The sequence below is a fragment of the Anomalospiza imberbis genome, chromosome Z (genome assembly GCF_031753505.1).
Source record: "Anomalospiza imberbis isolate Cuckoo-Finch-1a 21T00152 chromosome Z, ASM3175350v1, whole genome shotgun sequence".
In the NCBI taxonomy this organism is placed as follows: domain Eukaryota; kingdom Metazoa; phylum Chordata; class Aves; order Passeriformes; family Viduidae; genus Anomalospiza; species Anomalospiza imberbis.
In genome coordinates, this window is record NC_089721.1 from 59,603,639 (window position 1) to 59,628,505 (window position 24,867).

A 24,867-nucleotide genomic window follows, 5' to 3' on the forward strand; every position below is an offset into this window, starting at 1 on the left:
AAAGGTGAATACTTGCAGTTACTAAATTTAATGGTGTCTTCAATGAGTCACTCTTAATGCTAGGTGCAAAGGAATACTGCAGTATGGATTGCAATTCACTCATCTGAGGTTGGTTTTGTTTTTGTTTTGGTTTGGTTTTCTTTGCACTGGCGTAGAGTGAAGACAGTCCTAGTCCCAAGCGACAACGCCTTTCCCATTCAGTCTTTGACTACACAGCAGCATCACCAGCCCCATCACCACCAATGCGACCATGGGAGATGACATCAAATAGGCAGCCTCCTTTGGCTCGACCCAACCAACACCACTTCTCAGGGGAACGATGCAACACTCCTGCACGAAACAGGAGGAGGTAAGCAAGCTGTGTAGCTTGGGAAACAAGTTCATATTCTTTCTGATTTTAGCTCAAGGAAGGTGTGTTTTGGGTGGCACTGACTAGATTACACATGGTAAATATGTTAACATTTCCTTTGAGCTGTAAGATAATGCAGTTGTGACTAAAAGGCTACTGGAAGTATTTCAGGCTTGTGATTTATGTGAAAAGTCAGCTTGAGGAAAAGAGTGCTCCAAACTGTTTTATTATGAACGTAATTCTCTATTACTCTGCGCTGAGGCAAAAAGCATGTAGAAAAGTGCATGGAAAAATCTTTCTCATCAGGGTACTTTTAAATGTGTTAAGAATGTAATGTAATACCATCATTTTCATTCCAGTCACAATTATTTTTGTACTTTAAACCAATCAAAATAAAGATGAGAGACACCAGCTGGGGAGATGAGAAGTTTAGCATAGTGTCAAATGTTTGCTGAGGTGGCTGATTCACATGTAGCAGTAATTAGATTTTCATGTTGGTTTTAGCTTGTAGCTCATTAACTTCTCAATGCAGAGATTTTGGAATAAGTTCCAGTGATCATGGAAGAGAGAAATGGGAACTGGGGCCTGGATGGATGATAGTCTAGCAAAACATAAACTCACAGATTTTTTTGCTGTTATAATTAAACAAATTATCCAAAACAGAAGCTTTCATTGCCTCACATTCTGCCTCAAAAATACTGAGTCATCTTATGCAAGTTAAAACACTCTGTCTCTGTTTGCTTCTAAGAAATGTTTTGGCTTGGTTTGTACTAAAAAAAAAAGTGTCTGTCCTTTTTCATTAATATGAAATTTAGGCTTAAGATAGATTTAGCTAGTTTTCTTTAGATTCCACAAATCAAATTTGTCAACAAAGATCAGCCTGTAGTTTTGAAGCAAGAGAGCTTAGAGCGTGCTAGTTTTGTATCTTTGCTTCAACTTCATGAATTTGAAAACCTTCAGTCAGTGGCATATAAAATATGCAGCTCTCAATGCAGCTTGTCAGACTTAGGAAAGAGGTTAAATTGTGAACTTAAAAGGGTTGTTGTGAAGACAGAAGATCAGACCTTTCATATAGTTCAATACAAGGATGCTCTGTTAGGGGCATTTGGCCCACAAAATGATCTTGACCTCAAATGTTTTGAACTGAGATGCCGAGATTATGCGCATTCAGTCATTTTTGTTTGGTGTTCAGTCAGCTTACACAGATTTCTTTGCAGTGTTCATTAACATCTGCAGAGTAAAACAGCTAGCTTAACTAGCTAGCCAGCTAGCTAGATAGCTATCTAAATGCTAGATAGCAGAATCTAGACAGTTTAGAAATACTGTGGGATAAGAATGGAAATGTATAGCAGCTGAATGTGCATGGGACAAGTGTCTTGATGTTCAGATGCAGTTAAGTGCTAATGAAGTAGTAGCCTGTGGCTTTTTGCAAGTAAGCCACTTGCAAAGAGGGAGACACATCATGTTAAAGCTGTCTTCAGTCTGACAGGAACTGTTAGGTTGGCTGCAGCTTTATGAACACAAACATTACTCTTTCTAGAGCCAGCTCGCCTGTTGCTGGGTAATAGCACAAGTTTTTTCTCTAATTAGAGACACTTAAATGTGTCAGTACTTTGTTTCCCTGCACTTGAGACAGGGCATTTTTTAGCTTGGGTGCAGTGCTGCATTTGAGCTAGCTCCAGGTCAGTTCCAAAATAGCATTGCACCTAGTTTCTTCTAGAAACAGGGTTTTTAGGGAGAACAATATATACATGTTTCTTGTATTGCAGGAGTCATTCTGTGTCTTAAGAGTGCTCTGGAGTCATACCAGAACTAATAGCCATTCTCATATATCAAAAACTTGAGTCCTTAAGATTGTTATGAGTGCATCTGTTATTAATGCTTTATGTGAGGTTATGTCTATGATTTTGAAGCAATTTTTTTGTTTTCCCTGCTTTGTTTTCTCTTTCCACTGCAGAATGGCTGCAGAGTTCATCAGGTTTTCATGTTAAGATAAGATGAAAGGTGCACTCTAGCTGCAAATGGTCATTGAGCTCAAGGAAGCAAGCTAGGGCACGTGCGGGCAAAACCTTTGAAGTGTGTCTAGTGTGGACAGCACTGCCCTAGTGTCATCAGCATTAACTCCTTCGTCCTACCAGTTGACTCCTGTTGGTCAGGACAGTCTGTCTTGGGTATTTTTATTACCTGGATTTTTTTTTTTCATTACTTGCCTTACTGTTTTGACCTTACCTCTTGGTATCAGTGATTTTGTACTGTGCCTAACACAAGAGTGCCCCGATTTGTTGTGGTTTTTTATTCTGATTCGTTGTAAGCAAACAAATACTGCATTAATAAAGATAGCCTTCTGGTGTGAATTTGCAGAAAGATGATTTTTATCTAGATACTTATATATAGTACAGATAAATTATGAATGTAAAAGCATAATGCATGCCTATGTGAACCAGAGAGGGCCATTCCAATTTATCCGTCATTGTGAAATGGGGGGATCTGTACCATTGTTGTGCCTTACCTTTCATCTGTGCTTCCTTTCCTCCTTGTTTGAACATAATTCTGAACTAAAGGGATTCAAGAATGTCTTACTGCAAAGAAATCATCCATGTTAGAAATACTAAGATCTGCACATACTAACTCTGCAGTTATGGATACCTTTTGATGGCTGTTCTTACCTGAGGGTAGGAATTCCTGCAATTTTTTTACCATTTTCATCCTGTCTCTTTGTTTTAACCTGGCATTTACCATGTTTATACTGTGCATGTAGTAACAGAGGATTTTTTTGTGGCTGTTTTCAAAGACTTCAAGCACAAATTCATTACTGAAGTTTAATAATAGTTCAGACCCATGTCTTGGCAATTATTCTGAAGTAATTTCCAATAATTCAGAAGCTAATAAAGCTATGTATCCAGGTGTTCTGAATTTTGCTGACTGAAAGGATAGTATGTTTATAATTCTGCACAGGAAAAAAATCCAGCTTTGCTTTTATCCAGAGAATGATACTTACTAATACGTCTTAAAAGACACTCAAGAAGTTTTGCCAGCCTTTTTCAGCTTTTTCATAACTCTGGGTTCATGGAAGAGTAAAACTAGGCCTTTAACCAAGACAGAGGCAAGACTAGTTTTATGAGAACTACCTTGTCTAAGAAGCCACCTTGTCTAAGTGCTGGCAGCAATTCAGAGAATTTCTGTTCTTCTGAAACACTGGTACTGTCTTCTGTAACTTTCCTCTATTTTTGGAGCTTTTCCAAAGAAAAATCCTCACATAGGTATTTTTATGTTAAAATATTCAGACCATTTCTGTTTCATAGCAGGAAATAGCAAATTTAAAACAACTGAGTACTCCAAACAGTAGAACATCTTCTGCATTACTAGTTCCATGATTAGAATTATATATGCCAATTTTACCTAAGGAGAATGTAGCAGTTGTATCATATTAGTAATAAAGCAATACAGAATGCAGCAAAAACTCAGGGAAAGAAAACAGGATTTAAAATACATTAGCAAGAACTAAAATTTAGGTTCTCAGTGGTTAGGAGAAAACACAGCTTGTATGTTCTGCCATGGTGTTTTATAAAAATAAAGGCGGCTATTCATTTTTTAATTTGTTTGGATTTTTCTTTGCTGTATTACAGCCTGGCCTTATGCTTTCTGTCTGATCTGTTGAGAATTACCATTTGTTTCAGTTCTAAGAGAGGCAATAGTGTCAAAAAATCTCTGTGAGGTAGGGTAGAAAAATAGCGGCTTGAGACATTCTAACATATGTTCACAGTTGCATCTGGGTAGCTGGTGATATGGTCTAACTTTCCCCGAGTATGTCTGTTTCATGCAGCACAAAAGTTAGACTCAGCCTGAGAAGTATCTGGGATTTGCCAACAGGTTGCAAGTTTATGTGATTTTTATTTGATAATAGCAGTTCTGTTGCATGCAGTGTTGGAGAGGACATGTTCTGATAATGATCACAGATCCTTTTTGTCTCTTCTCTGCAGTTTAGGTCCTTTAGCCTGTTTCATAAATGGGAAACAATTTCACCCCATGTAGATTTAATATGCTGTTGCTTCTGGGACCTGTAACTTGTGTGTGCTGTGGAGATTGAAAGGCATGCGCTGAAAGTACTGCAAGATCATTTTGTGCTCTCAGTGCTTTCCCCATCCAAATAAATGAGAACTGACTTGTTCAGAACTTCTCACAGTGAGTTTATCACATCTGTGTGCATAATTTTCTGAGTGCTGAACCTGAACCAGTGGTCTCTGATTTCTAGAAGTTTTGGCTCAAGATAGTTGCAGCCCTACTCAGAACTTGCACACAATTATATAAGAATACATAATCAAATCCTACACATGTAGATCAGTTGCTCAAACAGGTATATGGTCTGGTCTAAGTCTATATCTACTCTGGAAAAGAAACAGTACCTTAGTCATAATTTCCTGGGATCTCCTGGAGAGAATTTTAGAATGCACTCAGTTGTGTAGTGAATATGAGAGAGCTGGAAAATTCATTTGTTTCTTCAAAGAAGTCTACTGCTTTGTCTGCTGTCACTAAGCAAGCAAACATTCTGTGGCATGATTGCAACAAAGACCCTGGGGAAATCTGTGATCATTTAATGAAGGAGTTTAGATGGAATAAAGGCATGGGAATATCATGAAGATTGCTATCTTGACTTTTGAGCACTACTGTGGCAATCTGTCATTTTTTTCACAAGGTGATATTTTACATAGGACTAAAATGGGAGTTCTTCTCTTGGTTTCCCTAACAGCATTAAGTTATGCTCTGTTAAGAATTTCCATACTGAAAAAAAGTGTCATTTATAAGGATTTTAGCAGTTCTGTCAGTAAAAGATTTTATTCCAATCTAATAAACTTGTTCTAGTAAAATTTTCCAGTTTAAAAAATTCCTTGATATTTGATTCTCTTGAGGTTTTAGTTATTAAGAAGGGTTTGTGCCATTTATATAACCTCTAATTTTTTTAATGCATTTCCAGTCCTCCTGTTCGACGTCAGAGAGCAAGGAGAGATCGTTTGTCCAGACATAATTCTATTAGCCAGGATGAAAACTATCACCATCTCTCCTATGGACAGCAGCAAGCAATAGAAGAGCCTCGAGCCTTTCGCCCACCGAATGTATCTCCTCGTATGTTGCACCCAGCTGCTCACCCACCACAGCAGAATGCAGTCATGGTTGACATTCATGATCAGGTAAAATTTTTAGAGCACAATCAGAAGTCTGTTCAGGAGGTGGTGTTTGGTTTTAGGGGCTTTTTCCCACCATCTTCAAGATCTCTCTCCTCACCAAATCATCTCATCTCATAGTTGACAATGTAAGTCACAGAGCATAATTTCTATTTGACTTCTTACAGAGTAATTTTTGTTGAATATTATGTGTATGAAGCATTGCAGTAGGCGGAGAAAAAAAACCCCAAAAGTTCACACTTTTAATAAACAAGATTGATAGTTAACAATTCATACTTAACAAATTGTCAGTGCATGAATTGGCATATTTCTCTATGTCTCTGTCTCGAACCACTGAAATGCATTTATTTTGCTTTTTTAATTAGTTTCTTGCAATAAAAATGTGATATGATACTTATTAATTATGTGTTCTATTTTGCATGAATTACTTCACTGTATCTTAGGAGTCATTAAATAGTTAAAATGTATTATTTAGAGGTAGAATTCACAATACCTATAGTTGGTTGTCTACCTAGCAGCAGAACTCACAATAGTTTTATTGCATAACTAAATTAGCTCTCCAAGCCTAAGCAGCTCCTTCTTAAATGATATGAAAAAATTATATACGAGTTGGTCCAGAAAATAAATAATTCCTCTCTGTGACAGCACTTTGTACAGAATTCTGTAACTGAGGACCTGTAAAAGAAGTTTTGGGCCTCTCACTACAAGAAGGACGTTGCATTGATGGAACATGTCCTTGGAAGAGCAGTGGAACTGTTGAAGGGTCTGGAGCACAAATCATATGAGGAGCGACTGAGGGAGCTGGGTGTGTTTAGCCTGGAGAAAAGGAGGCTCTGGGAAGACCTTACCAATCTCTAAAACCACCTGAAAGGAGGTTGTAACCTGGTGGGCATTGGTTTCCCAAGTAACAAGTGACAGGACAGGAAGAAATTGCACAAGGGTAGTGTAGATTGGATATTATGAAAACTTAGTGAAAGGGTTATCAAGCATTGGAACTGACTTCCCAGGGAAGTGGTGGAGTCACCATGCCTGGAGGTGTTTAAAAGACACATAGGTGTGGTAATTAGAGACATGATTTACGGATGGTAGTGCTGGGTTAATGGTTGGACTTGATGAACTTAGTGGTCTTTTCCAGCCTAAATGATTCTGTGATCCTGTTGAGATAACCTTTGTTGTTGTCTACTAAATTAACAGGCCACAGCACAAGTACACTGCTTGCTACATAGCTATGAATAGACCATAGATGTCCACATCGGAAGCTGCACACGCACAGAATGCAGCTGTAGCATCTGTGCTTATAAGCTGGTTTGCATTCACTGCAGATGCGTAGCACTGGTGTGTCGCACTATGTGTGCAGAGCAGTTCTCAGCAGAGTATTTACATTTGGGACCAAGTGAAAGGATGGAAGCCAATGCCATTCTAGCAGTCTCACAAACTTACATTTTTAACAGTTCTTCTGCTGGAGATCCAGTAATGCTCTTGCTTTATGTTGTAAGCTCATGACAAGTCTGACTGAACAGTTTTCCATCCCACTACCAAACACCATCTGTGATCAGATGTCAGTATTTCCAGTCTGACTGAGGTATTCCATGGTGCTACTTTCCAATTCAGGGACATGAACATTCCAGGATCACATATAGCATTGCAGTTATTTGTAAATAACTTTTTGTAGCAGAGCCAGAACTGGTTCAAGTTCAGTGTCTTTCCTAAGCCTGATTTCTGTCATTATTGATGTTTGAGATTTTAACCTGTGTTCAGTGATCTGTGTTCTGTTTTAGCTGTGGTCTCTTTATCTGGCTGTACATTACCAGTTTAGTAGTTTAGCTCTCTTTACTCATTCTCACCTTCATGAAGAGCTGTTGTTGTTCCATTTTAAATAAGAAGGTTCTATTTTGGCTGATCATGAAGGAAGAGAGAGCTTTGAAATAATTACTTTGAATTAATCTGTGCTGCCTGATTCTTAAGCCTTTTCAGTTTAATTAGAACATGAAAGTGTTAAAAGATCGTTCAGTGTTTAAAAAATCCAACAAAACGAGCAACAAAATTTCAAACAAATAAACATCCCATGTGATTTCTAGGTCCAAAATACCTTTGGATCTTGGTTTGATGATTAAATTTTAGGGATTGCCACTAGTTAGAAAATCGGATTACGTGGTTTCCTAATATGAATCTGGATAGTTAGGGTCTGCTGCCTCTTAGTCATGTTGACTTTTGCTTTTCAGCTTTCTAGTTAGCTGTTCTGTTACTTAAATTGGAATTTAGCTTAAATGCTGGCCTGAAAGTGGATCAAGAGAGTGAATCAAGGAAGAAAGAAAATCTGGAAAATTGTTTTGTTGTTTAAAGATACAAGTTTCTTGAATTAATACTGAATCAGTCCCTTCAGAACTGAGAAAATTCTTGAGCTGCTTGTAGATTAGCTTTTTATATGGGAGTTACCACCTTCTTATTTCATAAGAAGGTTAATTTCATAATTAACCTGAGGAGGTTAATTTCAGGTTAATTTCATAATTAACCTGAGGGAGAGAAGAGAGGGTAGGCAGGCTTGTGAGTGACTAAGGTGCCACTGAAGTTTTAACATGTTAAGCTGAGAGATCCCTCTTGCCCAGAAATTCTGATCAATAAATAATATTCCATTGATTAAAACATTTTAATGAACAGAAATGACAACCATGTACCTCCTATTACACTTCCTTTGTGAATATATTATTTTTCTGATGTGTAAGTAAAACTTGTTATCTTACTGTGCTGTACAACAGTGTTAAGTCTTTGCAGTAAGTTACTAAATACATTTTCTTTTCCTTTTGCTGCAGATCCATCAGGGCACAGTTCCTGTTTCATACACAGTGACAACTGTGGCTCCACATGGGATACCATCGCTTTGCACAGGCCAGCACATTCCAGCCTGCAGCACGCAACAGGTCCCAGGGTGCTCAGTGGTTTTCAGTGGCCAGCACCTTCCAGTTTGCAGTGTGCCTCCCCCAGTAAGTGTGTCTCTCTAATGACACCAGCTTCAATCTATTTTTCTAGTACAAGTCTAAAATGTCATACACAGTACTATATACAGCATCTAGTGAACACTTTTGATGTTGGTATAATGTTGATCTCTGCCAGCAGTGCGTAACTTTGCTTTTCCTGAGGTGCATTCTGTGACATGAATAAGCCTGTGACCCTTGATATGACCCATCTATTTCTTTAGGGTGGTCATTGAAGAGTAAGGGTAATCTGCGTTTATCATGCCCAGGTGCCATTTATCCCCATGAGAGGCAACAAGGTCTGTGGCATGGTGCTGGTTAGTCTGGAGCAGTTGTGAGAATCTATTCCTTACCTGTCAAATTGGTGAAAATCTGTTATATAAGCTGGTGTGTATCCCTGAAGCAGCATGAGAGACAGGCTTTTTCTTCTGCTTACTGGTGGTGGTAGTGGAACAAAGCAACCTCAGAATCTGAGTACCCAGAGACTGGAACAAAATTTACAAAGTAAATTCAGCAAGGAAAAAAGCAACATCCTGAAAAACAACAGAGAAAAATCTGAAACTGTACTGGGGCTTAGGGAAATCCATCCAACCCATACTAATAATCTTACCCTATGCTTTGAATAGGTATATTATCTGTGAAATTCATAAAAGGTTTTGTAATTCAGTAATGCAGTTGTCCTTTTAATACATATAGGAGTAAAGCTCTGGTTTTTGTTTTGAATGTACAACTGTTAATCAAGTGTGTTGAGAGAAAAGATCCACTACAAATGAATATAAACAGTTAGGTTTCTGTAGTATCAGCAGGCAGACTTTATGCTTTCTTCTGTTAAAGCATAAAATTGAGGAATAGTTTTAAGTTAAGAGGGGACTATGGAGGTTGTCTAGCGATCTACCTGCTGCAGTACCAACTTCCAAGTGTGGAGATTTCACAGTGCCTGTTTCTGCTTCAGCATTTGACTGTCCTTGTGATAAAGAATTTCCTCTGTATGTGTGGTTGAGTTTTCTTTGTTGCATCTTTGTCCCATTGGTCTTGTGCTCTTTCACTTTGCTTCTTGAGGAGGTCTTGGATTCTTCCTGTCCACTCTCAGGAAGTAGTTACACACAGGGGTAAGGTATTTGCTTACTTTTCTCTTTTTAAAGAAGAACCAGTCCAGCTAGTTCTGCCACCTCTTTTATGCAGTTCTCTCCAAGTCACCGGTCATTGTAAGTTTCACCAAGACCTTGTCATCATGTTGTCATTGTCTATTCTATGTTTGGCACTGGAACGCCCAAAACTGGGCCCAGGACTTGAGATAAATATCATAGTTTCTGAATGGAGGGGCAGAATCACTTCACTAGTTTTACCAGTTGCTTTCTTAGCCATGCATGCCATAGGCCTTTTTGGCTGAGTACACGGTGGGTACTCTGTATGTGTCCACTACAGCCCCATTTTTTTTTCTGCAAATCTGACTGCTACCAATTTGTCTCAGAGTTACTCTTGGGAGTTACTCTCTTCCAGTGCCAGACTTCATGTTTGCCTTTGAACTTTAAATAGTTCCTGTCAGCCAATTTCTCCAGGCTATAAAAATACATCTCAAGGTAGCACCTGCCCTCCAGCACATGACCTTGATCACCAGCTTAATCTGTGAACTTCCCAGTTTCCTTTTGTTATTTTCACAATATTTGTCTATCTCACTGCATGCATAACTATGAAGTAAACAAATGCCATTTATTAAATACCTTAATCAGTTTTAAAAGTTCTTCAGAGACTAAGATGGCATCCAGAGGGACATAGACAAGCTTGAGAATGGGCTGGTGTGAAATCTCATGAGGTGTAACAAGACCAAACACAAAATGCTGCACCTGGGTTGTACCAACACAGGCTGTGGCATGAACAGATGGAGAGCAGCCCTGTGAGAAGGCCTTGGGGGTGCTGGTGGGTGAGAGGCTGGACATGACCCAGCCATGGGCACTCCCAGCCCAGAAAGCCAAACGTGTCCTGGGCTGCATCCAAAGCAGCGTGGGCAGCAGGGGAGCGAGGGGATTCTGCCCCTCTGCTCTGCTCTGGTGAGAGCCCACCTGGAACCCTGCATCCAGCTCTGGGGTCCCAGCACAGGAAGGTCATGGACCTGCTGGAGTGAGTCCAGAGAAGAGAGACCAAGATGGTCAGAGGGATGGAGCACCTCTCCTGTGATAAAAGGCTGAGAGAATTGGGTTTGTTCAGCCTGGAAAAGGGAAGGCTTTGGGGTACCCTAATTCCAATACTTGAAGGGAGCCTACAAGAATAGTGGACCGAGACTTTTTACAAAGGCATGTAGTGACAGAACAAGATGGGAAATGGTTTTAAACTGAAAAAGAGTAGGTTTAAATTATATATTAGGAAAAAAAAAACTCTGTACTGTGAGGGTGGTGAGGCACTGGAACAGGTTGCCCAGAAAAGTTATGGATGCCATATCCCTGAAAGTGTTCAAGGCCAGGTTGGATGAAGCTCTGAGCAACCTGGTCTAGTGAAAGGTATCCCTTCCCGTGGCAGGGGATTTGGAACGAAATGATCTTTAAGGTGCCTTCCAACCCAGGTCATTCTATGGTATGTCCAAATTGAAGAACTTTTTTAAAAGCTTGAATGAATAAACAGGTAATTTTCATTTTTTCTGCTTGGAAGTTAGTGTCACCTCATGTGCTCTGGCTTTAAAAAGTGACATGGGCATAGCACAAATCAAACATATATAGGAGCTATGGTAATCTTTACCATGTAGAATCCTATTTCAGTGTTTCCCAAAGAATCTCATGATTTGAAGAAAACTGTGAGATGTTCTACCTGCAAATTTATCTTCAGCTATTTCAGAGGACATTTTTCGATTTAGTAAAATACAATAAAAATACGTTATAACTATAGAAACACTTGTTTATGGTATTTATTTTTTAGAAGAATGATGTAGTAACTGAGAGTAAAGAGTAGTCTGTATTTAAATTAAAAATAATAGTTGGATCAAATTAATCTACTAGTATTTTGGTGCATTTGGAGGTTTATGCTTGGTCATGATCATAGCAAATTGAGATGATCGTTTCACTTCCACTACTGAAATCTAATTTTAAATTAATTCCTTTTACCATTTTATGCTATTATAGTCAATATGTAAATGTATGCTGTGTGACATAACTAATAAGAAAAAAAAAGTGAGATATCAAAACTGGGTAATCTTTCTTTTCAAGATTTGATAATGAATATCTTAATTAAATGCTCTTGTAATTGTTAAAGGTGTAAAAGAAATGCCTGACATTCTCATAATGGATTAAAGTGCAGCAAAAAGGAGATGGCAGGTTCCTTGCTCCTCCATATAGTAAGGTGGAAGTAAAATTGAACAATGACACAAAATGCATTCCTGTTCCCCTGCAGTACTTTCAGCATTTTATTGTTCAAACATTAGTGCCAAAAGTTTCTTTTTTATCAGCATTTTAAAGGAGGAGAGAAAAAGAGCTATTTCCTGTAGTATCTGTCACTAGGGAGCTGCTTTTAGAGCATAGGACTCACCCAAAAGTGCAAAACGAAGGAGACTGTATGAATTGTTCATAGTATGTGAGGCAACAGAGGTCTTTAGGCACAGTCTGACAGCTGAGTCCCTTATTTGCATCTAGAGCTTACAGTGTTTGCAAGACCATTGCTTTGACGTGTTCTTTTGATGATGGTATGTGGGAAAAATCAAACTTAACTAGGATAACTGTATCTGTTCATCACTTAGGAGCCTGTCTGGTCCTGGAGTATTGAAAATCCAGTCTCCTGGTGACCTCATGAGCACCTAGCAGATGTCATACTATGCTGCTTCCTAAAGCCTGTTCTGTAGTAATCACTGTTCTGGAGTATTTGAATGAGTTATTATTTATGTGTATTTTAGAGGCTTTTTCAGCAAGGCTAAAGAACCGTTCTGTTGCACTTACATCTTTACATAATAAACACATAGAATATGGAACATTGTGTGGGGAATGTTTGTGCTACAAAAATGTATTGTTTTCATTTTATTTCAGGTGCTTCAGGCGTGCTCAGTCCAGCACCTACCTGTACCATATGCAGCATTTCCACCCCTCATTTCTAGTGACCCATTCCTTTTGCATCCTCCTCATATCTGTACACACCACCCTCCTCACTTACCTCCTCCAGGACAATTTGTTCCTTTCCAAGCACAACAGTCACGGTCGGTAAGTAATGCTTCTTACCCCACTCTCAGTAGAACTGGTGGGCTGGATGGGCACATGGTACTGATACCTGATTGAAGAAACAAGGATTTTCTTTCAAATTGTAACCACTTGCTATGAAGATGAAAAAATACTTCTGAAGTTCAGTTTTTCACTTCAGATTTTGTCATTGCCTGTGCTGTTTGTCCATACGCTTTTACTTCTCTCAGAAAGATGGGTATTTCCTTCACTATCAGGTATTTCTTTCCCAGGAAGCAGAATAGAATCCAGAGGAGGTTGTGTAAGCATAGTAAGCATCTCAGAGAAAAGCTTAGCAGAGAAAAAGGCACAGAGTGTGGCTTTTATTACATGTTTCTTTTGTATTCGTTCTTCATTAATTTTTAAATAACCAGTCCTTTTCCTAGGACATTTTCTTTACTCTTATGAAAGTTACTGATATTGCTTAAGCAGATTTGGCTTAGTGAAATGGACTATGCAAACACAGGAAAATATGACCCTCTTTTGGATTTAGGGGGAAATCAGATTTACAGTTCTGGCCTATCACTCTTTCTGTGTGGTTATCTGAGTACTTATCCATTTGTTTGCCCTGGTGAGTATAAGATGCAGATATTTCAGTAACACAGAAATAGGATATAGCTTTATTATTAAAAACACTGCTGAGACTCCTTCATGCTGTGTCTCTGTTGTGGATAGGATGTTAGTCACTTAATTACAGTGATGAGAGAACAATTTCCATCATCCTAACAAAGTGGGTTTTTGTGGTAGAAATCTTTGCGAGACTTAGCTTTAGAAAATTCATGGACTCATGTTTTACTTTGAGTTGCTTACTTAGGTTTTTAACTAGGCTTGCCTGTCTGCTTTCAGCTCTGCCAAAAACCCTGCACCATAGTGGTTTAAGAATATCTTGTTCTGTATTACAGGAAAACAGTATATTCCTTTGGTTCCACAAGGTGACTTTCTTAGCTGAATTTCTTGAAATGGTGGAATTCAGTGTCAATAACAGAATGGTGTATTTGTGAAACAATGAGAATTCCTGGTTATTTCTTGGGCACTTTTGAACCTCATATAATAGATTTGACTAGCAACAAAACCAGTCTGGAATCCCATGCTTCCAAAACCTCAGGACTGCTAGCATGAACCTCCTAGGAAAGCATCTGCTTGCTTTCTGGATATCATCATCAGTTTAATCTACTGGAATCATCATGATTCCCCTGCATTTTTCAGTCTTCTGGCACAATTTCAGTTCTTGTCTATGGTTGTTTATTTTTTTTTCTCGCATAGTTATACAGTGAGAGCAGCCTGGCAAGAAGGAGAGCAAATATTTGTCCTGAAAAATGCAAGATACAGGAAATTACAGCCACTCCTATATTTGCTAAATCGCATAAATTCCTGGTCTATAAGCATGGCTAGCTGGAAAAGGTGAATTTATATCAAATGTGTAGTGTTGTCTTTGCTTTTCTGGGTAGTGTTAATGACCTAGGAATTGGTCACAGAATTACTATAAAATTGATCATGGCAGCACAGAATATACAGCTGGGACTGCAGTTCTTTACTGGGGAAAAAATTTCATCTCTGTTATTGCAACAAAGACTGTCTCTGGTTTTTTTGTAGCCACTTCAAAGGATAGAAAATGATGTAGAATTGCTTGGCGAACATCTTCCTGTAGGAGGTTTTACATACCCTCCCTCAGCACATCCACCAACCTTGCCTCCCTCAGCTCCTCTTCAATTCTTAGCCCATGATCCATTACACCAGGAGGTGTCATTTGGGGTAGTAAGTATTGTTTTCTGTGCTACATTCTCTTTCATACTGCATTGATATTCTTGATCTTTATTCTGTAGTACAATTTGTTGAAAAAGTCACACTTTTGCAATCATGTTCCATTATTGGAATAGCTGCGTATTGTGGAATTTTCTTTAAGCCTAAGTTAATTAAGTTTAGGGTAATTTAATGACACCAGCAAATAATTTTCAGTAACATTATTTGCAGAGTGCAGCAGCATTTACTTAGAAAACTTTCTATGTTGTCACATAGTCCAGGACTACTATTGCAGGTATTGGTTAGTACAGCTCAGAAAAACTGTTGTCACTTTTAGTTAATTCTTTATCATATGTTGAGTTTCCACAGCTCAGGAAAGCCAGAATGCTTTAAAACCAGTTCTCTTTAAGCAGTTGTAGAGTGCTTCCATAATTTAGACCACACCATATATTATAAAGATAGCCATGTTATAAAGCTTGATTTAACTCAGCTTTCAGGGGATCGACAGGCAGTTCAACTGCAGCAGCACAAAATAAAATTAAAAGTGGTGCAGGATAAAGTCTGTGTTGAATTTTGTTGAATCGTGTGCTTCTGTGGTGTGTCCAGTGGTGCTGCTTCTAGGATCTTTGTCTTGTACTTCAATCTGCAATTATACTAGGCCTGAGATGTGTCAGGGTTTTGTTGTTGTTGTTGTTGTTGTTGTGGTTTTGTGCAGGCCCCCTCTCCTGCCTGTGTGATGCTGGGAGAAATAGCTAGATCCCAAGTTTAGGTGCTGAAAATTTTTATTGTTTGACACGTACATCAAGTTGTCAGTGGTTTTAGGGGCATATTGTCATTTAAATTTTAAATAATAATTAAATTTTAGGCCCTGCAGCTGCGGAATATACAGATATGTTGTCTTCAATTATTCTTCTTGAAATCACAGAATCTAGTTGAATGGTTGCTTGCAGTTTTCGTAAAGGTTCAAGTAAATGTCCACCATTTCAAAAAGTGACCAACTTACTCTTAATCTAAAGGTGTACAGATTTTCCATGAAGTTTTCAGGTACTATGAAACACTCTGGAGTCCAGGACATTTGAAAGCTTCCATAAACTGCTTATATTTTATTCAGTATGCTTGTTAGATGAACTAGTCTAATCATGCATATTTTGCTTGGAGTCAGACTTCTTCATTTTTAAGTTTGGTTGTTAAAGTAGATAAGAAACATAATAACCATTTCTGCAGATAGTAGCATTTGTCCTCTCTGATGCTTCAGCTCTGTGTTGTTTATTGCTAAAGAGTAGAATAGAGACATACTACAAGTAACTATGTGGCCTTTTATTAAGTAATACTAAAGCTTTACAAAGCTTTATTTGCATTAACATTAGAATGGAATAGCTACATTTCTGATTATTTTTCATTCAGTGAACACAACAGTTTCTAATTACATTTTTGGATTGCAGAATTCACAAAACAGTAAAATTAATATTTCATATGTCTAGTTTGAGACTTCAACCAAAAGGAGCCTAGCTCTTTTGCATTGTTCTTATGCTAATATTCATATGTTAATTTTATGTATGACTGTGGCTACCTAATTATAATGTTTCTGTTGTAAAATTAGGGGGTTTTAGGTTAGTCATTGGGGGTGTTGGGCTCTTGTGCTTTCAAATTTCAAACATGTAAGAAGAAAAACATGTTAGTAAAGGCTTAAAGTGTCCTTTGTTTCAAAAAAAAAAGGCCCTCAAATATGAGTTTAATAGGGATACATGAATATTGTAGAAAAGTCAAAAACATTAATTGTAGAAAATACAAAAACATTTTAGTAAAAGATGACAAAAAGCGCCCCGATTTATCCGTGGAATGAATGCCTTGAAACTTTGGGCTTGAGTGTCTCTCCACGTGCGGTCCAGCTGCAGAAATTGTACTGATTAAACCTTCTACTTACACCTGAAAGGCTTCAAGCCTTTAAGCCTAAATATAAGTATATAGCATTGCTTAAAAGTTAGAGGGTTTTTTTAAGATTTTTTTTTTAATTCTCATTTTTAAAGAGTTTTTTAAGGGCTTCTTTATTCAACTGCTTATGCACAGGCCTGTATAATAATAGCGCCTGAGCCTTTTATATTTACAAGAGGTTCAGCAATTCATGTCCTGTTTCCTAAACTATCCTAACTGTAGACTAAACACACAAGAACTTGTAAGGATTTCTGTTGTATATTTCCACTTTTTCACATGAATTGATATGATTGTATATTATAGATGGGAATAGTAATTTCAAATTGAGGCTGAGATTCTGTTGGATTTTAGCAGAGGCTGAATTTTTTAAACAAAGCTTTATTGAAAGTGGATTTAATTATTTCATTATTGATTAAGAATAGAAAATGTCAAATCATGGGCTCACAGATTGGATAAGGTAGGAAGGGAGGTCATCTGGTCAAGCAGGGCCACCTAAAACTGGGTTTCCAGGACTATGTCCAGCCAGCTTTTGAGTATCTCCAGGAAGGGAGACTCCACCATCTCCCTGGGTTACTTGTGCCAGTGCTCAGTCACCCTCAGAGTAAAGAAATGTTTCCTGATGTTCAGATGGAGCCTCCTGTGTTTCAGTCTGTGCCCAATGTCTCCAGTCCTGCCACTGGGTACCACTGAAAAGAGCCTGGCTCTGTCTTCTTTGCACCCTCCCTTCAGGTATTTATATACATTGATAGGATCCCCCTGAGCCCTCTCTTCTCCAGCCTGAACAAGCTCAGTTGTTTCAGCCTTTTAGCACACGTGAGATGCTCCAGTCCCATCTTAGTGACCCTTTGTTGGACTCTCTCCAGTATGTCCATGTTGTCTTGTGCTGGGAGCCCAGAACTGGACACAAGTTTCAGTTGAAGCTTATTTTCTTCTTTCTTGCAGCCTTACCCATCTTTTATGCCTCGAAGACTCACAGGGCGCAGCAGATACCGATCACAGCAGCCAATACCACCACACCCTTACCATCCCAGCCTATTACCTTATGTGCTGTAAGTGAAAAGTACATTTGCTTCCATGTAGGCTATTAAGAAGTCAGAAAGCATCTTGGCACTTTTTATGGTTGGATTCTACCAGAGACCAGGCATATTTCACCTGTCTCAGAGGAGAACTTCCATTTCTGTGTAAACTTTTAATAACCAACACCACTGAGCAAGGAAAAATACAAGTGAACAGTTTTTGTCCAGTGTAGTTTTGTAGGTATTTTGAGGCACAGTAGCCTTTTGTTTCTGAACTCTTGGTAAAATCTTCAACAGATTTTAAATCATAATCAGTTCTATGATACTCTTACAGAGGCATAGTTACACTGTAGGATCAAGTTGTAGGTGTCTTCACTTACAGAATAAACTAATTTGGTTTTGTTCTTAATCATAAAACACAAGAGTGGAGACTTTGGTGATGTGTTACTCTTAATTGGCTGAAGTTCTACTCTCTCACAGCTGTCACATTTCTGTTCTGCCTCTGATTAGCTGTTTCTGGAAAAGATGTGGGACAATTAACATTTAGGAATTATCTGTAGTGTGTTATGGTAGACTCTCTGGAAGAGAGTTTGGGTCTATGACATAAGATGTATTAGTCTTCTGTGTTCTGTATTAGAAGAATTAAATGTTTGGAAAACAAAGATTAAGTTTCTGGTGGCAGAGGTGACATTGACAAAGAAATAATCAAGCACTGACACCAGATCTGTAGATTCTCTCTGTGCAACATCAGACGCGGCATGAAAATGGCACCAGAAACCTGATTCAGCGAAGTTGTTCAACTTTTCATCTTGCAGTCTGAGGGTAGTGTCATAGCTTCTTGCCTATTCATTGAGGACATGATGTGGCACAGTAATTCCTGATTCTGCTATATTAGTGCTTTTCAGTTTGTGATTTCCATGTCTGTGGATGAAGTTTTGGCCCATTGTACTACCTTGGGGGGAGGGGTAAAAAGACTTACTGAATGTACAACCAGAAAAACATCTCTTTGATCTCTCAGTCTGAAGGGATTCTGCTTTTACCAACATCACAGTACATGAGAAAGTGAATTTGTGCTTGTCTTCAGGATAGGTTTGTCCAGTAGCAAATCCTATTTATCTTCATTATGTATTGTAGGCTTGCAGAAGTTGCAGGACTTTTATGATGGAGATCTAAATGGACTTAGTATTCCTCTTTGATGGTCTTCTATCCACTTAAGGAAATAAAACATATTTAAAACCATAATGTCAATTTTTTGTCAGTTTTAGTTCTCCGTAGTCTGTGATAATTAAGAGATTAATTTTTGTAATAAAGCTGAGCTTGGTTAAAAGTATCAAGTGAAGCATGCAGTTAATAAGTCAGCACTCCCAATATAAGAAAGTAGCAGAAAAAGCATTTTCCTTTGACTCTTTCACTTCAAATGTCTGTTCTTGACTTCAAACAGAACATTTTTGCCAGTTCTGAGAACATGTTGATTTGAGAGGCATCAGGAAGATTACCTCTACCAGATGTTTCTGTGCTTTCCTTCAGCAAGATGCTGAACGTTATCCTTGTTTGCTCTTGTGGTAGATCAATGCTCCCAGTGCCACCGGCAGTTGGACCCGCTTTCAGCTTTGAGTTGGATGTGGAAGATGGAGAGGTAGAAAACTATGAGGTTGGTGTGTGAACTACAACTACCTTTAAAGAACAGATGTTAGCTCAAGCAATTGATACAATTTTATTATATTTTGCTTTTAATCTTGGTTTTGCTTTTCAAATAAATGTAGTGACTGTGAAGACAGAATCCAAAAATTGTCCTTTCAGATTTTTTTTATAATACTGAATATTAGAAGTGTTTAGCTTTCTTTCTTGTCTATTGCTCTTTCCCAGAATTCACCTTTCCAGGCTAGTAATCATTAAATTGTTCAACTTTTATGTTCTCCATGCTACTTTTCTCCTTTCAAAATTTAATTGATTTTAAATACCAAACAGAAGTGAAACACTTTCAAAAGAAAAGGGTAAGTTACTGGTTTTATGAGTGTAACTTTCAGAGTAGTTTTAATATCATAGGATTAATTAATCTAAACATTATGTTTATAAAATTGCCTTACTGCCTTTTCTTCTCACCCTCTGGAGGGGATGGTAATTCACATCTAGAAATGCAGAACCCTCTTAAATATTCTAGATAATTATGGGACTGTTCCAGCTGTTGTTTCTTTGCTGGTTCTGAAGCTAGTGGATTCCATTTGATTTCTCTTGAGTTAGTCATCCATAACCGTGACTTTCGCATCTCTTTGCCTGTACTCTCGTTAAGATACCTATGTAGTTGCACATCTTCAGTTTAACAATGAACACTTCTGTAATAACTTGTGTGGTGGTTCAGAAACAGCAGTGTCTTCTGAGAATTTGGGCCCTAGGTTCAGTACTGTAAGAAATCAGTACCATTTGGAGCTTTCATAGGATCTTTTCTCTGCATTGATTGTCTATCACACTGATGTCATTTCTTAGGCACCTCATGAAGGAGTGTGAGTTAAATACATGACAGATTGCAAATTATATACATGAAAGGATTTTAGTTGCAATAGTTGGCTTACAGAAAATTAACATAAAAATTAGCAGCCAAAAAAGTGCTTAAAGTTTGATGATATGTATTTGTTTTTCAGATTGAGGATAAAATCTCCGTATTTTAATTCACCTACCCCAAGACATGGAGTGGGAATCATAAACTGTCCCATTAAATTTATGATTTCTCTCACAAGACCAAATTCACATATTCTATGAAAGAAATTGACAATTTCTTTCTGGTTACTGGCACTGTTAATTTCACAGCAGGGAGAGGCGATCCCTCAGAAGCGATTTATTGAGCTGTGTGTGCAGTCATGGGACTAATTGGAAATTGGGTCCTTGGGAAGTGGGTATTGAAATCCCAGAGATAATACCTTACATAATTGCAAAGATGGTTAAGCTCTGAAAGACTTTCCAAGGAGCTTGTATTGTGTGGGAGAACTAAGGTTCTAAACATTTCTTGATAGAAGGGTGTTTTGTGCTAGCAGCTGGTGTAGTGAGATGTGATGGTAGTGCCCAACACTAATGGAACCAGAGCCTCTTTGATCAGTGAATTTTTAAATGTCTAGTTTCCATGTATTGCAGGCACTGCTGAATTTAGCAGAACGTCTGGGAGAAGCCAAACCACGGGGATTAACAAAAGCAGACATTGAGCAGCTTCCATCCTACAGGTTCAATCCAAACAATCACCAGTCAGAGCAGACATTGTAAGTATATTGGTCTCTTTCAAGGATCCATAATATAGGTGGCTTGATTTTCATTTCTTTAACTTGCAGTCACAGCTAGGTGAGAAGAGCAAGAATACTTGATTTGTGATGTGAAAGCACAGTAAATAAAAAAACCAACAAAACACCCATAGAACCCCACAGTCAATTCTCAGTTTCCATTGTCAGATGTAGATCACAGTAGCTACTGAAGGAGTAAAGTAGCTACTTGTTGCAATCATACCTGTAAGGTTTTGTATGGAATTGCATATTTGTTGTTCTTACATAGCAGATACATTTGAACTTCATTGTCTTTTTTAGATGTGTGGTGTGCATGTGTGATTTTGAGTCAAGGCAGCTACTTAGAGTCTTACCCTGTAACCACGAGTTCCATGCCAAGTGTGTTGATAAATGGCTGAAGGTAAGAAAAAGTAATCCTATCTTAGATGAAATTGATTATGTAGTTTTATTAGGAGTGGGTGGGGATATTTTCCTGTTAGGCTTCATTTTGTCATTTTGTGTTTCTGATACATAGAAATGCCAGCAGAATGGAAACACTGCCTAGATAGTATATTATTCTAATAATTATAAAGACTGTTTCTTCACAATATTTGGCACAATGGAAAATTAATATGAATACAGTTGTTTTCATTGACAGCTCTTACTGTGTTTTCTATTTGCTTAGAACAATAACTGTGCATTTGAGTAATACACAACATTAAAGAACATTTGAGCAAAAGGAAATAATGTAGGAGGCATGATATAGAGTTCGATGATGATGGTGGCTTTTCAATTGTTTTACATACCTTGCCTAGCAAGAATGAGTACCAACACATTTCCTTCCCCACTTTGCTGTTAATGTTGGTTTCTGGGGCAAATGAAGTGGGTTACATATGTACATTTATGTATATGCATATACACAGAAATGTAGTATATACAAATAGAAACTACAGTTGTACAAAATAATGTACCCAGCGAAGAGGATTTGAGCAAAAAAGAAAGGCTTAAGAATCAGGACTGCCCAGTAAGAGCTCTGATTACATAACAGCTGTGCAGAAGGTGAGAAGAGCAAGAAATACAAGTAGATTATGGCGGACATTTCTACAGGCTGCACTGAGCCAGATCTACTGCCAGCAAGGCATTGATTCCCATCTTGCCTCAGTTTTTTAACTATTTTATTCTATTCAGCTTTAATCCATTTAGTCTGTTGTGTGGAACCTTGGAAACTGCAGTGATCTTATGTTGATATGGTCCCTAGAAAATTACAGATGGTGTTTGTTGTTTTGGAAAAAGAAATAAAACCCCCTTGCCTTTGTGGCATCATAAATATGGCATCATATCTTAGACAAGTGCTAAAATATGCAGTGCAGACAATGAAAAAAATCAAGTCAGTATTGACAGTGATTTTTTTCCTAAGAAGATCCCAAGAAGAATGAGAAGGATTTGACAAAAGGGGATGTCAAATTGCCCTTTGGCTACAATACCCATAGTAGTCTAAGTGTAAAGTTCCTACAAAATATAGGACCAGTGTAATTGCTTGTAATACTCATAATTTTTGGTAGAAATGGTCCAAAAGCATCTGAATTCACAGGCTTAAGACTCAGCAAGAGTAATTTAAACACCTGGTTGTTTTATTGTCATACGAAGAAGCCACGTGCACAGACTCCACATAACATTATAAGTTTTCCTCTGTTAGACATATGCAGTTTTCTTCACTTACTACAAATTCAGAGTAGAGTCTGTATGTATCAAAGTGGTGTCTTCAATGTCCCCCTTCTGTTCTCAAGCAGCGTCCATGCTACATGTGTCAATGTTTAATTGCATGAAGCCCTCTAAGTCAGTTGTGGTGTGGACAGTGAGTATCCAGGGATAGTATTCTCTCCACTTTATGGAAAGAAAGGGAAACAAAAAGAAAATGTCATCTGACATAGCTTGTGAGATAGTGGATGCTATAGGTTTATTATGTGGATTTTTTAAGGACAGTTCTTTCCAGGCTATTAATGCAAAAAAAAAAATATACCTCTGATTCATAGAACCCCCAATCTGCAGATTTCTGGAAGTTAGAGGAACACATCAGGAAAGTACTATGTGTGTTTGTCCTTTTGTTTAATGTCCCTTTCTTACCTGACATCCCACTCAGGAGTCAGACAAGCATGTTGCGTTAATCTCTTTTGGACTCAGTGTGTTACTTTAGAAGTTAAGAGTTAGTCCTTTCAATTGCTAATGAACTGGCAATAGAATTTGGAACTGCAAAGTGAAAAAAACAAATTTTGTTTAGTCAGTTTTCATAATCATAGCGTACTATTCTAGCAGTGAAATAATTTTGTTGATGTTCCTGTCCCATCTTAGAATCTACATTTTCTAACAGATCTTCACCTGTAGTATTTTCTTAAAATTGTCTTTAGAATGAGGTGCAAGATAGGCAAACAAAATGTAGAGGGGTGCAGTTAAACCTAGTAGAACTTGTATTGACATTGTCATTCCAGAGCTGAGTGCAAAACAAGATAGACAATGTTAAACCATCCTAGTGTAGGTTCACTAATACACTACTTTTACACCATGTGGGCTCAGTTACAGTGGTACAAAGATGGTATATGCAAATAAAGACTATTTTGCTTTGGAAGCTGTAACGAATAACCTGTAACAGCAGTCTGTTTCAGTTACTGCTTCTGTCTAAACTTGGTTGCAGTTTAGAAGCTAACATCTGGAAGTGATAATAGCTGGAAAATATCTTGTGCTTTAGTTTTGCTTCTGTCCATTTTTTATGAATTTGAGTGCTTTTTTTAATGTATCTTGATTGTATAATTAAGTCCTCATCTACCTAATTCACATCATCCAGTCAACATCATGTTCATAAATTCTACAAGGGAAAGTTAAAATTGTAGCTTTCAGTATTTGTAATGTTATTCCACTAAGTAGACAAAAAAATTATTGGTTAGTCACTATTTTTTACTAATTTAATCTCATTTCTTTGAAGAGTGTATTTGTTATCTAGGACTATTTCTAGAACAATGGAGTCAAATTAATTTTTTTTTAAGTTCCACCATATGTCACTTTAGTGAAAGATGGAAGTAAAAAGTTAGTGATTCAACTGAGTACTTTAAAAATACTCTTCCTGGGTTGCCTGTTGGTGATGATGGCAAAATAAAAAAAACTATCTAAAAATGTTTTGTGGCTTGTGTTTTGTGTATGCATGGAACATGTGACAGTACTGTCTTTTTAGATGGCAAGGAAGTAAGAGGAAATGTTCTGTAACAGTGCATTAAGTAGCCCACTTCAGCTAAAATACTTCCCTACTTAAACTCTAAGACTTAACAAGAGAAGATATAATACAGTGGAGGAAACAAAAGAATTTAAAAGAGACAGGTTATCCTTTCAATTTTTGTAATATTCCAGTTCCCATGCTTCACCGTATTTGGCTCCTTCTTACCCTATATCCTCTTCTAGTCAAGTATGAACATATGAGAAATGCATTCTTCTATAAAATAAAAGTCATCATTCCAAAACAGAGCTTGACACCATGATCTGTCTTCACCTTGAGGGTTGAGAACAATGTTAAAAGGACAACCTGCCTTTATATTTAACATACTAGGAAATGCTGTATTATATATAAGAAAAGACAAACTGTAACTGTACTGCAACTTATTTCTGATAGACTAACACCAATGTAGTGCAGTGGTTTTTAGAGGATTCTAGTAGCCCTATAGTTTTGTTATTCTATATGCAGTTCACTTTAACTATAAATTTCTATAAAATATTTTTAAAAAATCAATTCATTGTGCAGCACTCTGTAGTTACAGCACAAAATTAGGTCTGCCTGGAAGAGTGGCAAGTTAGAAGGTCAGTATTACAATATTACGTCCCCCTCATTCCTCTTTGGTGTCCAAGAGTCATATGAAATGCCAGGAGACACAATAATGCAACTAAAGTTAAAGCAGATGTTCATGTAGGATCTTGATAAGTTACTTTAAAAGCAGTGGCTTGGTGTCCATGAGTATTCATTTTAACCTGGTACAGTAGGTCTATGTCTGCAATTCCTGTCAGGAAATTACTCCTACTGAATGGTGTTCTGTGGTGCAAGTGGTTGTTACTTTAGTACCAACCTAAGCGAATTGCTTTTGATTCATTAATCCACTGAATTTTTAAGAACATGCATTTTTATTTTAAATATTATATTAGCCAGGTTATGTTTAGAATCAGGCACATGAAATGAAATGACTGACTAGGGACGTTTTGAAGTATA

General features: G+C 37.7%; 2 protein-coding genes across 3 annotated transcripts in view; one reads left to right on the top strand and one right to left on the bottom strand.

Moving 5' to 3' along the window:
• The window catches only part of GTF2H2 (general transcription factor IIH subunit 2), a 459,966-nt gene that overhangs the window by 410,822 nt on the left and 24,277 nt on the right, over nucleotides 1-24,867 (bottom strand). The gene's annotated exons all lie outside the window — the stretch shown is intronic.
• Nucleotides 1-24,867, top strand: part of RNF38 (ring finger protein 38) — a 110,233-nt gene that overhangs the window by 80,698 nt on the left and 4,668 nt on the right. For both annotated transcript variants that reach the window (XM_068176737.1, XM_068176738.1), the window contains 9 exons: nucleotides 156-349; nucleotides 5,322-5,535; nucleotides 8,340-8,510; nucleotides 12,506-12,676; nucleotides 14,285-14,446; nucleotides 17,306-17,412; nucleotides 18,946-19,030; nucleotides 20,506-20,627; nucleotides 20,946-21,045. In XM_068176737.1, the coding sequence (XP_068032838.1) occupies nucleotides 156-349; nucleotides 5,322-5,535; nucleotides 8,340-8,510; nucleotides 12,506-12,676; nucleotides 14,285-14,446; nucleotides 17,306-17,412; nucleotides 18,946-19,030; nucleotides 20,506-20,627; nucleotides 20,946-21,045 (1,326 nt within the window). The remainder of the gene's footprint in view (nucleotides 1-155; nucleotides 350-5,321; nucleotides 5,536-8,339; nucleotides 8,511-12,505; nucleotides 12,677-14,284; nucleotides 14,447-17,305; nucleotides 17,413-18,945; nucleotides 19,031-20,505; nucleotides 20,628-20,945; nucleotides 21,046-24,867) is intronic.